Source organism: Stegodyphus dumicola, chromosome 1, assembly GCF_044657685.1.
Source record: "Stegodyphus dumicola isolate Sdum_Otavi_A_Nest chromosome 1, ASM4465768v1".
Lineage (NCBI taxonomy): Eukaryota > Metazoa > Arthropoda > Arachnida > Araneae > Eresidae > Stegodyphus > Stegodyphus dumicola.
Window position 1 is genome coordinate 274,519,672 of NC_140768.1, and position 15,186 is coordinate 274,534,857.

At 31.7% G+C, this 15,186-nt stretch overlaps 1 protein-coding gene across 1 annotated transcript in view; it reads left to right on the top strand.

Annotated features, from left to right (window-relative positions):
- Window positions 1-9,590: 9,590 nt before the first annotated feature.
- LOC118191015 (epithelial sodium channel subunit beta-like) overlaps window positions 9,591-15,186 on the top strand; it is a 44,713-nt gene continuing 39,117 nt past the window's right edge. Inside the window, exon 1 of the mRNA XM_085807097.1 lies at window positions 9,591-10,597. Coding sequence (XP_085663223.1) covers window positions 10,398-10,597 — 200 coding nt within the window. The 5' untranslated portion in view covers window positions 9,591-10,397. The remainder of the gene's footprint in view (window positions 10,598-15,186) is intronic.

Genomic DNA, 15,186 nt, shown 5'->3' on the forward strand with positions numbered 1-15,186 from the left:
CTAGCTGATAACCATGCTTCTCAATTTTAATTAACAACATTTTCAAATCCAGAAACAAAAGGCAGTTAGTTGATGTAATTCCCAGTATTACAAATGCACACAAACAACATATCCTGCCTCTCAAGTCAAGTTCTTGGAAATTTTTATATATATATATATATAAAGAAAGAAATTTAAGAAAACTCCTGGATTTGAGCGAATTAGCAACAAGGTGATTACAGAAATGGGATGCATAATGTTATTCAAATTTACGAAAATAATTAACTTTACTTAAACTTTGCTCTAGCTCAATTCTTTCCTACCCAACTGAGAAACGGGACTTATTGTCACTAAGAAAGAAACCTGGTATGAAGATGCGTAAGGTCTCATCATTGTTCGGAATAAAAATAGTCTTTCCTTAACTAACTAAATTTAATTAACACGTTTCTAAGTCATCATCATTATTAATATTACCGAGTTTTTAATCTCGGTCAAATCCGGATACAGCGCCGGAGACTCGCTTCCAACTCTTATCTAATCTAATCAGTCATAACGAAAAAATATATAGGGTTACATCAACTATCTGGCGAGAATAAAGAAGCGTCACAGCGGAATACAAAGGGGTTGCAACACACTACCTCCCCCCGAATGAAGAATGACAGTTGTTTAGCATCTAATTATTTCAAAAGAGACTGACAAATACAAATATTATAAAAGCATACTTACAACGTGAGATTGAAATTACTTACTCTCTCAGAAAACATTTGAAGAATAAGTTGAAGTCTACAAAATATAATACTAATAAACTGAATTAAAACACTTAATAAATGTTAGTTTAATGCTCATTGCTAAATAATAAAATGTCAATTATGATCAAGTTCTAGTTTTTAGAGTAACTGAATCGGTCTTTTAATTATACTAGAAGACGTCTGAAAGACACAAGAACGCACCATCTCTACTAAGAAACAGTTCATTGATCACTCCAAATTTCCGTAAGTGGTTTGGCATTTTGTACTCTTGAATCAACGCTACAACACCAATTTTGAATATAGAAGGGGTGTTAATGCGAGGGGACAAATTGACAGAGTGAAGTTCAAGTAAGTTCGCCAACGTTTCCAGAAATGAGTGATGACTTCTTGTCTGTTTTTCAACATTTTCGTGAGAACAATTTAGTTTGATTTAGGTTCAATCGAATAGTTGACATCTGACAAGGAATTTAAACGCTTACCAGTCAAAAAATGAGATGGGGGTAATCGGAAGAGGTTCGCTGTTATCTTCATAAACATAAGTCAGAAGACGACTGTTGATGACAGCTTCAATTTCAGTCAGCGTGGTTTGAATTTCTTCATAGGTTAAGGATGATATACGGAGGATTTTCTTCAAAGATGGTCTTACAGAACGCACCACCGCCCTACCAATTAGCTCTAGGAATAATAAATTTCCACGTGAAAATATTTTATCTGAAATATTGCTGAACGTGAGGTTGAGAGAATCGACTCCAAACTTCTTTTAAAAATAATCGGCCTTTATGAAGGTTTTCGCATTATCACTATAAATTGTTTTACATAGTCCTCTTATGGACTTGAATGAATCTTTTAATGGAAATGAATCTTTTATGGAAATGAATGGAAGTGAATCTTTTAAATATCGTCTGCGAATGAATCTTTTAAGGGTTAATATAAAAGTTTCAGTACTCAAATTACTTGCTACCTGGAGATGGATAGCTCTAGTGACAGCATAACACGATGCATGCCTTTTTTTAGCCTGTTTTATTCTTTGATATAAATGAGACCAGCGAAGTCAACTACACAGGTCAGAAAGGAAGGGGATTCAATTATTCTATCTCTAGGTAATGGAGCAATATCTTGTTTTCCAGGGGATGCACTGAACCTTTTACAAGTCATACAATTTTTAATACTGATTTAACATTTTCCTACGTTTAATTATACAATGTTTTCCCTCAGATGAGCTAAGGTGCATGTGATACCAAAATAGAAAATCTTTTTATGAGCATTCTTAACCTGGTAGAATCCAAGGATATTTTTCCTTCTGAGAAAACTCAGAAAATTGAAGTCTTACAAAAATGACTAACAAACCGTTTTCATCAAATTTTGGATTCAGATTGTATAACGATGAATATTTATAAATAGGCTTCTCATGTTTTAGTGACATAATTTTACGATTAAATTCAATTTGTTGTGTGTGTTTTATCCAATATAAACCTTTTCAATATCTGAAGATAAGAGTTGGCCTGAAATTTTAGATTTCTTCTTATCAATGCTGTTTAAAAATAGCCGTAATATTGTACGGCTTATTTAAGGAATTAAAATTCTCTAATTTTAGCAAAGAATGTGGAAATACATCAACAGCACAAGACAATTGTACGGAATTCAAATTAGATCTCTTTTCGTCCGTAACATCTTTAGCATCGTTATTAATAACGATATTTTCGAGTTTGGGCCACATGTCACTTGACATTGATAACCATTCAGGATCATAAAACCATAACTTGTTTTCGATGAGACTATTCAACTTTTCACCTCAAGTTAAAAGGTGACTTGGATTATCTCTTCTCGGGATATGGTTCCAAATTTTGGAATCAGTTAAGGATTCAATTTCCATAACTCTATTCGCTACAAAAGGTTTCCAATTCAAAGGTGATTCCTTAACCCATTGTAGTGTTATGGTTGAATCCGACCACATGTAGATATCTAAATTCTGGGAAAAAACATTTTTTAGATATTTGCTCATTCTTGCCACGATTAATTAATGCGCCCATAAGCGCAGGGCAAAGAATTGTAAAACGTTTAATGGGTTACACTCTACATTTGGCCCAATTAGACTGGTTTTAATTTCATTATCACTAGTGATGTGACGGAAATAGGAAACAGCCCCATAAGCCTTAGGGCTGGCATCTGAAAAAATATGAACTTGTATTCTATCGGAAATTTCATAGCCTTGAAGGAAATATTTTCGAGGTATTTCAAAATTAGTTTTCTTCATACAGAAAAGAAAATTTGATGGAAACATCAAAATGTTTCATATTGTTATTCCTTCGGCTGAGCATTAGAAGTACTTAGGGGTGTATTAGATCGAATACAAGTGGAATCCCGAACAGCATTTAGTTTTGAATTTTGGCTGACAAAGCTACACTTCTCTCCTTGATCTCCCGGAAGTATGTTTTATTCATAGACAATAAGCTATTCATTTATAAGATCATATTATATCCCATAATTAAATGTGTTAAATGTGTTCTTCATGTATGGGGGTAGGCTTAGTTTTAGGCATATGACTAAATTTCGAATCTTGAAATATCTTACTCTCTGACAAATCACCATTAGTCTGTGGTTTAGTCAAAGCAGTGCAATCCATGAAGATTAAAAGGTAAATTAATAAAGACATTTATGACAAAGTTTGCTAAAATATTCTTTAGCCCATTGCGAAAGTCAGTAATGAATCAATATCAAGCAAATATTATGATATTAACAGTCGTGCAAATACTAGAAGATGTGGTGTGGTTTTTTGTGCATTAGAATAAGTAATTTTTAGCATCAATCATGAAGCAGTTCAGAGCACGACTTCAACTTCGGAAAGTGACTATCTAAGTACTGTCACGAGATATTGTCTCTCCACTATTTCCTACTTTTTTGTATTTAACCCTTTTCCAGTATCACGTTGCCTCAGTTTTTCTTAGTCTCAGTAATTAATTATTTGATTATATCTTTCGCACCTCTCGTTCATTTTTTACGTTACTTTCTAACTTGTGTGGTCTTGACAGATTCCCCTATTGCCACCAAAAAGGCCACCAACATAGGCTTTAGTTAGATTCCTGAAACTGAAGTTTCTGTGGCCGTGGTGAACCCTCTCTAACGTAATCAGACAATTATTTTGTCTTAGTATCTTAAACACCGAATTTTTCCTCTTCATTCACAATTTGTTTGAAAAAATCAGGATTAATGTCCGCTATTTGGATTAAATCATGACAGGCAAAAATTTATCTTTTTTTTTCTCCTGCAATGAATAGGTCAGGGACAAAACGAGGACCATCTTGTCCGGCAAAGGTCTGATAACATTTTTTTGTCGACCTAAATCGTAATGCATTCTGATTGACAGTTTTGACTAAGAATTAAAAAAAAAAATTCAATTGGTTCAGCATATTATGAATTTTTTGGCATGAGTGTACGATTACGAGATTCAGACAATGAAAAGTGCAATGCATATAGATTGCTTTTGGAGCGAAAGCTTTAATCCGAATATTGAACTCCAACTTTTTTTGATGGCATGTTACCTGCTCCATCGTAACTCTGATCTCTAATGTTGCAGCATCTAACCTGAATTTTGAAATTATTGAAATTATAGAGGATGAAATAAATTCCCCTGCAATCCTATCTAGTCTGAAAAATTCTAAGAACTATTCTATAATATTGTTTTGACAGTCGACAAATCTTATATACAATGATAAAGTTTCCGCATTATTTGAAGTGACTTTGTAGAGACATTAGGATTTTTTTGGAAGCAAGAGAAGTGAAAAATGAGCAACGCCTTCGACGGGAATCGAACTGCGGATTTCTGGAATACGCGCCCAGCGTGCAGACCGCCACACCACGAAGGCATGCTAAGAAGGTGGGAGAAATACCTTCATCACCATAATGGAATAAAATTTTGCACGAAGGTCTTTAAAAAAATAAAATCAATTCTCGACAAAAATATAAGTGTTTTGGTTAAGCTATATGATTATCGTAAAAGCATTTTCTCAGGGTTAGCTGCCTAAGGAATGGGATACCTCAGTGGAGGATTCTCTAATAGAAAATGGATCATATTCACATTATACATGGAGAAAACTGAGAAAAACCCATGTCTCAACCATCCGGATCCTCGGAATTTCAGCCGCGATGAAAATTACTAGTGTTCAGCAATTTTATTCATGAGCGTAAATCATTCATAATGAAATTCACAACGTGTGAAGCTTGAAACTTTGTTTTTATTGAGTGATGCGAAAGTAAAATGCGGTGTGTACTAGAAAACTGAAGTTACATGTTTTACATAAATAAATCGTTAATTTTTAATTTTGAAGGAAGCATCTCCTGCACTTTCCGAACTACATAATGTGTTTGAAAAACAAACATTTATTATTTTTTTTCGTGATTTCTTTTGCACTGTTAATTGATGGAATATTCTCGACTTGTATTGCTTTTATTTAAATACATTATATAGTGTTTTCAATTTAGTAATTAAACAAAATCCCATTTAAAAGCCTACTTGATATGAAAAATTAATGAATTTTCGATAATTTCAGATTCTTTGGTATTTTGAATTTCTAGCTAATAAGTTTGCCGTACTATTTAAAAATTTCAGAAATCTCTTTCATGTACGTTTTAAAATATTTCACATAATACATCTAAAACCAGAGTACTTAAATTATTAATCTTAATCGTAATTCTCGAAAAGCCTCACAAGCTTTTCGAGAATTAGTAATTATTTCATTTACAAAGTATGATGCATAATGAAATAAGTGCATAACAATGTACCCAATGTTTTTTTGCAGTTTTCCTTTAGAAATAACTAAAAGCTATTTAAGAAACAGAATGCCTTGCCTTGGAGGGAGACTCGATGATTTAACGTAACCGAAAATGCGAATTTATTAGCCACCGAAACGTAAGACACTATAAGGTACAAATAGACTTATATATAAAGTTAGCCATTTAATGATATTACACAGAAGAGCAAATTCATTATATCATAAGAAGAATAGTGAAAACAGTATTCGAAACTTATAGCATGATAGATTCATTTCACAGTTTTTAATCTCAATATAAGTAAGATTTTAAATTTAAAATAATAATTTGAATGTAAATAAAAATGGATTTCAGGCAATGCTTTATCTGTACGAAGAGTTAACGACTATTAAGCTACAGAATGCGATTTTGCGCTTTTTATGTTCTAGTCAATACCCTGAGGGATTTAGTTTTTCTCTCTTCATTTAAACGATTTATTGGAATTCGTTGATTTCAACATAAAATTGAATTATTTTATCTGTATTATTCAACTTTTCTTTGTGAAATTTGAATGCATTAAATAATATGAGTCTTTTTTTAAAACGACAATCTTTTATTGCCGAAAATTTTGATCTTTTAAGCAAATAGTCGCCGTTCTCAGAAATATCGTTCACTTTTATAAGATGGTCTCCAAAGGGAGATGGTCACCATAAGAGGATTCCTTGTATTTAATTTGTTTTTAAAACAGAAAAATGTATTTTTCCCCTGATAAATAAATAGCATTCGAATATGTGGATATATAGCTGGAAACAATAATGATATCTTACAAAGAAAAAGATTACCTTCTATTATTTTTTTTTATTAATTTACTTTTACGCCATTGAAATTATCATTCAAGTATAAAATTACTTTTAAACTTTTATTTTAACTCTGAGTTGATTAGTTTATGGATTAAAATTTTGTGAAAAACTCCTATAATACTTTAGATATGCTAGCTCACATTTAAACTTTTTCATAAGCAATAAATCAAATTACATATTGACTCGGTCTTTTTAATTGACAGAAGCGGCACAGATTAACTTGTTTACAGTAAATTCTTCAATGTAAAAGAAAAAATCTTCAAATAAGAACTAAAATAACTGTTACCTTATTAATATCATATATTGAAGAAATAATTTTGTTAAGAAAATGTTATAATCTATTATAATCTAAACTATTATAATAATTTTATTAAGAAAATTATTTACCTGCGCAACTTGGAAGCATTAACTATCTGTATGATAATATCTCTGAATAGTACAGTTAAATAAAAGTAAAATTATTGCAAATGAAGCTAATGTTTCGAGTAAAATTCATAACCGTAGATAATTAATAATTAAACAAATTTACCACTTACAAAACTTTTCAGTTTAGATAAATAATATATTTAAATACACAATTGCACATACTGCATGAATGTTAAATAGCATAAAAAGTTATTTCATTTATTATAATTATAAGTATTATTAAAATAACTATATAATAGCCAGAATTTTCAAATCAGGGAGAAGACTGCTTATCTCTTTAGAAAACAGAAATGCTTCCGGTAGAGTTCACTTCGTTAGAAAATGAACAAGTTTTTGGAGAAAAGACACTCTAAATCCTTTTACGCTTTTTTGCATTTTTTCCAATTTCAAGCTTTCTTTCTTTCTTTTTTTTCTTTTTGTTTCCCAGGGCATCCCATATTAAGCGATATATATTAACTCAATACAAATTAACGGATTATTTCTAGTAACACAACACACAGCAAAATTTGTAGGGAGACATAGTAACTTTCGGAGACGTTAGATCTAATTTGCTACTTTTCACTTTCTCATGATCAAATTGGTGATTGGCCGGACACCTCATAGTTTATCCCTAAAGGCTGATTGGACCTCATAATAGTGATTCTCGCGATTTAGTAAAATACCTCTGTTCTATTCGTCGACATGCTTTTGTTCTTCGACAGAAGACCGCAAAGAGTAAGTTCATACGTTTTGTGTTATTTTTAGATGTTTAGGTTTTATTTAAAAAAGACTAGAAACTGGGGGAAAAAAGGAGTTTTAAGAATTTTTCAGAAATCGGTGCTCTACGTCATAGAATTTAAAAATGAAGAACTATCATTTTAAAATTTTAAGCCATGAATCTAAACTATTATAATACAAATGATCCAGAAAAAATGAACAATATTTTCGCATTTCCATCCGAGGTCAACGGTGGTACCCTTTAATTACATAATATTGAACTCTTGTATCTCCTTAATACTGAATTCTTTTTCTGCTATTCTTCTGCTTTGCATTATGATCAAAAAGTAAAATTGATTGAAGTTTTTGGTAAGCATATTAGAAATATAGCGTAGAACATCGATTTTTTCAAACTAAAGTTTATGCCAATAAAATTATTTCCTTCGGAAAGGGATGTTGTTGATTTGTGATTTCAGCTTGATGTCGACGATGTATATGATGTTACAATTACATCAAATTTTTATCATTATAATTACTATTTCATATATGCTTGCTATTGTTTGTTTAATTCAGTACGAGAAAGCATACGATAGACCATGGAAGGGACATTTCCCATGTCTAAGGAAGGAATACCATCCCATTTGTGGAGGACTTCCTAAGATAAACTGGTTATATTTACCTTATACATAAGGAAGACCATAAAAGGTTTTTCAGCGCGTTCGTTGTTATTCTAACCTATGTCCAACTAGCATTGTTTGGCAATCTTATACATGTTGCCCACTAAAATAGGCTATGTACTTTTTTTCATTCTATTAAGTTATCTTGTTTTATGCTTCCTTTTAATCTGTAAATATCTGATTATTTGTCCTAAACACAGACGCACACAAAATAAATAAATAAAATAAAAATAATAAAATAAAATAAAATGTTTTGCAGTGAATGAACTATCTGCGTATTTAACACCTGCCCTATTAAATCATTTTAAATGAGAAGAATTTAAATTGCTAGATGCCTAAGAAAATAAAATTCATTGCATTGAAAGCATCGACACAGAAATGCTCTCTATATTATTCCGAAAAAATATTAATATTTTTGCTATATTTATTGACTTGACTGAAATTCAAAATTAATGTTAAAAGAAAAATCACTGAAAATTATTTTTCTGTGTTTCCTTCCCTTGTTTGTGCAATATTTAGATAATAACTAGCAAATCTTAAAATTAAATATTCCAACTTAATTCTTTTCTTATCTTTTTTTTAATAATTATTTTCTTTTAATTATTATGCCTTTAGATGCTTGGCCCAAAATGAAAGGGCCTTTTTTCTTTCTTTTGTAACATTAAGCTTGATAGTTAGAGGGAAAGTGGGACCGGATAGGGAGGACTATTCAAAGCTGTAAAAGAACAAAAGCTTTAAGGCCTGAAAGTGTCATATAAACTTCAAGTATTTTCCCGCCGCTTGTTTGCTGGAGTACGATGACTTTTCCTGATCGTACTTCTAAATGGAAAGTTGTAGACTTTCCGTTCAATCTTCGTTCATCACATGAATTCTTTGGAAGCTGGAAAGCAATATTTTAAAAAGACTTTTCTATTGAAAATTAATTAGCACATTTTTAAGCATAGTTAATGGTGAAGCGGGAGGGTGCCCGGGCTCTCAGGGCACCCCCCCTGGCTACACGTCTGTAATGCTTTTGCACTTTTATGGGAAACCATTAATTTAAACAAAATGAAGTAATTTCTTTAAAATATGATATTAAATATCTTTAAAATATCTTTAAAATATGATAAATAATTATGTATACCAGAAGGAAATATTTGTGAAAATTTTATTAAAGAAATTTAGATAAAAGTGAACACTTGTTAAATTTTCAACGCAAAAGGGCGACGTAAAATTTCCATAATCTACTTATCTACATGCACAGATCTACATGCGTGTTTAATAAAGGTCATACTACCTTATTTGAATGACAGTGAAAATTTCTAAAAACACGGAATACCGAATAATTCTTGCTAACTTTCACTTACTATTCATTTTTGCGTGACTGTATTGACAAAAACAGAATCGATATTCGTCGGACGATTCCGATCAAGTGCAGACATGAGCAGCTGTTTTCTTGAAAGGAATTCAAGCAACATACACATCCTAGGCAATTTGTCATAATGATAGCAGCGAAACAAGGTACGCGTGATAATTGCTGAAAAAGGAATCTCATCTACGACATTTTCTTTTCGCTCGTGCGTACTTTTTTTTAACCTTTAGCTTTTGAAAGCAAAAAGATAATGGCTTTCTTTGCATTTCGAATAACTGGTAATAAAGGCGATATTTCACATTTTGCTTACAGTTTGCCCACGTGCGAACCACTTTCTGTGCCTTAATTTCGCTAAGTTACGTTTATAACATTTCAACTGAAAGTAAAATATTTCTATATTTTATGAAGGAAAAATTTATAATTGGATTTAAAACATGAGTCTGAAAAACATGCGACAACTAATTTTGCATTAGGAAATCATATGATAGAATAATTGTGATTTTGGAAATAATAGATAAAATTATTTGTTAACTAAATCTAATATTCTGATTAGTCAGACTTTATTAAAACTTTTAGAAATAGTGAAAATAAGAAATAACAAAAATATGTAAGTGCTTAGAAAAAGTAGACGTTGAATATTGTAGATATACTTAACACTGTTAAAATTAATATCGTCTGAAATTTCATTTGATAGCTTCAGATTCAGATATATTGTTTCACAGAAAAGTAATATTCTCAGAATTATGTATATCATTTAATACTTTTATAAATTTAAAGTGTTATAGTCACTTTAAAGTGTTTTAAGACAGTAGTAATTATCCATGTCTTTACTATGCATTTTGGGATTCACCGTCAAAACATTCGGTAAGAATGGTTCTGAGAAGTAAATTCTTTTTGCATTATTGTTCCATTAATGGATCAAAAGTACAAAAAAATATTGTATTGGAGATTGAAAGCCCGTTTCTTATTTCGAATATTGTTGGCTGTTGGTTTTATCGCGCAAAGCGTCAAATTCGTCGAAATGTATCTGCAGTATCCTTCAACAGTGGAACTGGAAGTGGTTCAACCATCCGAAGTAGAAATGCCAGCTTTTACTTTGTGCAATATAAATGAGTGAGTAAAATCTTAAAAATTCTCTCACTGTTGTAGTTTATTTATGAATAATTGAAAATTTTAGTACATTCGTATTAATTCTTATTAATGTATTCAAAATTTTGAACATCTCTGAGTATTGTTAGCCTTCTGTTTGTTCAATAACTCAACATTTTTATTTTCCAAGCAGATTACTTGTTTATATGCCAAGGGAGAATAATCTTTATTTTTTAAGATTTGTTTGTTTAAAAAACTAATGAAAGTCAAATAAGGAAATCATAATAAATATTACAACAAAGAAAAAATACTTCACTATGCTTATTTTTGAGACAGTAGGTTTAGTGATTATAAAGAAATACACTGATTTACGTAAGTTAACAATTTAAAGAACTGTAATATTTCAAAAAAGATTTCTAAAGCGGATTTTAAAATGGATGCAAAATGGATGCAAAAGGGCCTTTTTCGTAACCTCTGTACGTACGTATGTATGTATCTCGCATAACTCAAAAATGATTAGCTTAGTTTGTGCATCTTCTTTTTCATTGCATTGCGATCGGCAGTATCAGACGTATATATATATATACACTCATCCCCTTATACGGCCTTTATTTTGGCAATCGTTAATCGTAGTTATATATTTCCAACCATAATCGTTGATCGTAGTTACGTATTTTCAACAATAACCACAAAAGTGTTTCAAATGACGAAAATATTTATGTTTAGTAATGCCAAATAAAAAATTGATTTTCTACAAATAAGAAATTTAACTTTGAATGCCGTCTTCTAGTTCCTGTACTTATATTTACTTACAACAAAAATTGAATTAGTTTCAAAATTTGCAATTTTTGATGTTATTTTCAACTTAATTTGATAGATCTGTTTTCAAATCAAAATAATTCAAGGAAATACGTTTAAATGAAGTTTAAGAAAAATGTTTGTAATTTAATAGATCGTACAAGAAAATAATACTCCACAACAGAAATCCACAACAGACTTTTTATTTAAGCAATAGCTTAAATGACATGTCTTTAGGTCAACAAGGAAATCATATGTTGTGTTATATTGGTTATTTTAGACCTTTTATTTAAGCAGTAGCTAGAGTCAGTCTTCACAGCAGAAAGTTTAGAACAGTCATATTGGTAGATTTGTGTTGACAATTTCAAATTACATTTTAAAATAGGACTATTTATTTGTACTATTTCGTAAGACTCGTATGGGACCGAAATTCAAATCTAACGTTTTTCACGTTAAAACTCCGTTAAAACCAAATTGACCATCTTTAAGAAAGATGTTAAATTAGCGTTCGTCCTGAATATTTCCTTATTTTAATAATTAGAATTCAGAGTTTTCATAGACTTAAAAAAAAAAAAAAAAAAAAAAAAAAAAAAAAAAAAAAAAACTTTTCTAACGACTATTTTAGCAATCTGTGAATTAATAAATATTCCATATGTTTGGGAAAGCTCTGCTGAATATCTAACCGCAACCAATCTGGAATTGTTTAATTTGTTTTAGTAATATTGAGTTGCGAGGAACTTCTAGGCCATTTAGAATTCGGTAACATTTAAATAGCATTTATCATATCAAAATTTGTTACGTATTTGCTATAAATTATTTAACGTACTTGTTTCATAGATTTAGGTTCTTCTAACCACAAATTAAAACTTTCTAAAGACCTTATTTTGTATTAATGTACTTTTTATTCTAAGAAACTTCCCTTTCCCTTCTGATTTTAATTTCTTGCCAGAATGTAAATTTAAATGACGTATATGCAAAATCTCAATGAGTTCGAAGATAGTATTTAAGTAACAGAATTTAAGATTTAGGGATAGAAGAGTTAGTTATGAGAGCCGCTCTCTCATTTACGTCGAAAACGAGTTTATGCCCGAGTGAGATTATGCCGCGTGTTTGCAAACAGCTTTGTATGTGCATACTTGTGCTAGCCACTTACTTTTAGATTATTTGATATTTTAGGCTCGGCTTTGCTGCACAGCCGATAGATCTGATTTAGATTGAAGTAGGAGCCAGCCGTGTTCTTGAAATTTGACTCATTCTGACTTTACATACTATTTTGTGTTTGAGTTACTTCGACAGAAGAGGTGATTAGTTTGTGAGCACCAAGTGTGAGCATGTTCTGTTTAGTATGGTTAAAATAAAAAGGCTGTTGCAATCTTCTTCGGTAGTTATCTGTTTTCAAGACATATGTGGTAACCGGTGTCAGGTTCTGCTAATGACTCCATGTAAGGATTAGTAACCGATTAAGTTGCTATTCCTTTAGTACATTTGTTGATGTTGCATATTACCTACTGCATTTTTGAACGCAAAATTTATTTATTACAAATTTATGCAAAACTCTATTACAATATATAATAACATGGAAAGTACAAACAATTATTGCAGGTAAAGTTATCGTCCTCGTTATGTGAGAATATTGCTAACAGCTAGTCTTTCTAGTCGAGAGTTCCAATGCATTCTAGCGTGTTGTTCCGTTGGAAACAATCTGCAGACTGAATTGGCCACGCCTCCTTAATTTTTCAGAAATATTTTACATCCTCTGATTCGTTATATCTGGAACGATATCAGAGGAAAAACAAGATCATTGGTTCGTCAGCCCTCCTGAAATCGAGAGACTTTGAAGACAGACACAGTGCAGAACGCTAAAATTTCTTGACTCTAGTCGTGAAGATATTTCTCTTGTACTGTCAACCAGAACGAATTATTGCATCTGTGATATCAGACTATATTGTCTCACACATCGTAACAGCTTGAAAACAGTGACTTGTGGAGGACCACACACTCGATTTTCACATCTCTGTGTGGTCCCCCTCACATAGCAAGAATTCGCTACCTCGTCTTTAGTAGGGTCTACATTTTACGCTTCCTAAAATAAGACTCTACAATTTATACACGAATTTCTGACCGCTTTCTTTTTTTTGAAGCAGCCATGATAATAAAACGTTCAAATAACACACATTTTAAGGAAATGATCTTGAAGAACTGAAAGAGACGATTTTTTGGACGTTAAAGCAAGGTTACGTTATAATCTTAAATATTATATTTATTGATCTTATGATACCCGTATTAAACCTGAAATTCTTGTTCATATTGTATATTACAGTTACTAAATCATTACATTAATCAACAATGAACCTGTATCACAGATAATGATTTAGCAAATTTTGCATTTTAATTCACATACAATTTCAACACTAATTTTAACTCAACTCCTTTAAAATAATTGTACCTTCTACTTTTCTTTAATTAAGCTCAAGATCGTTAAGATTAACAAGAGGTATTCACGTGAACCATCATCTTCTGTAACACGTTCACCATACTTAACTGCAGGAATCTTTGTTGTCGCTCCGTCAGACATTTAAACGCGAAACTCAACTATCTATGATCTAGCCCTCCTTCTGGCAATGGCATTATGCTCGAAACACAAGAGAATATGCACATCTTGTGATAGTACACGAGACGTGCTGCTTCGTCTCTGAGTTCCCTTGAAGGCTTGGCTGGAAGGAATATTCCTGAAACGTCCACCATGCAATCTGTCTATAACCATGTGGAAAATATAAGCCTAATTGCCGACTTGCATGTAGAGTACATGAACATTCGCTGTCTATACAAGCTGTTTTCTTTGAATTGTTTTATTGTTTTTACTCAACTTACTGTTTCTTTTTCGTTATCGTCATCGATGTCAATTATTTTCAAGGTGCTATGTATTGTTTTATACACGCCCTTTTAGCCACTCTACCTTCTACATCATATGTTGTTTCTCGTTTCCTTAATTTTCTAGTTCATCAGTCTATTCGACGCTTTTCTCATACTTCTGTTTGTATATCGTCTATTCAACCTCCTTTTCTTAATTTTGTTTCTTCACTTCTTATTTAATTTAACATCCTTTCTGGCCCAGCTGTTTTATGTGTTCTTCAAAGCCTATTACCTACGATTTCTTTCTGCACATTTCTATTATCCGACAGGCCTACCAGCGGGCGAGCGGTGAAGACGCTGAACACTGGTAGTTCGGTCGGAGGTTCGAATTCCGCGAACGGGCTGGCTGCATGGCGGTTTCGTAGTTTTCCCCATGTTAACGTGTATACGAGCCAGCTTCCCTTAGAAAGTCCTCCACGAAGGCATCCCTCCCTTTAGGCAGATAGCCCTAGTGTGCTTTGCCATAATTGAATAATACAATCCAATCCTATTATCCGACGTCCTTGGGGACATAAGCGGTATTTCTTATTGCCCAACTGCTCCAAAAATTCATGTTTTTCCTGTTACAGATATTGCTTTACCTGAACCTTGTCGAACTTGTTTTTCCCTTGTTATTTCGTATAATTATTACATACTCTTTTATATTTGCAATAAGAATGAGTTTCTCAAATTTTGGATTTAATTTCTACCTCCGATTCCGCCCGTCTTCTTTTCTAATGTATTACAGTTTTTGTTTTAGCCTGTCCTTTATCTGACATTTTAACTGATTCATGGATTAATTTTTAAACATCATTTTCTTGGAATACTTTTTTTTATGTAACATCATATAATCTGTAGGATGTTTCTACTAGCACGTTCAGAAATGCATTATTTTTTGAAATAATAAATAAATAAAACTACCC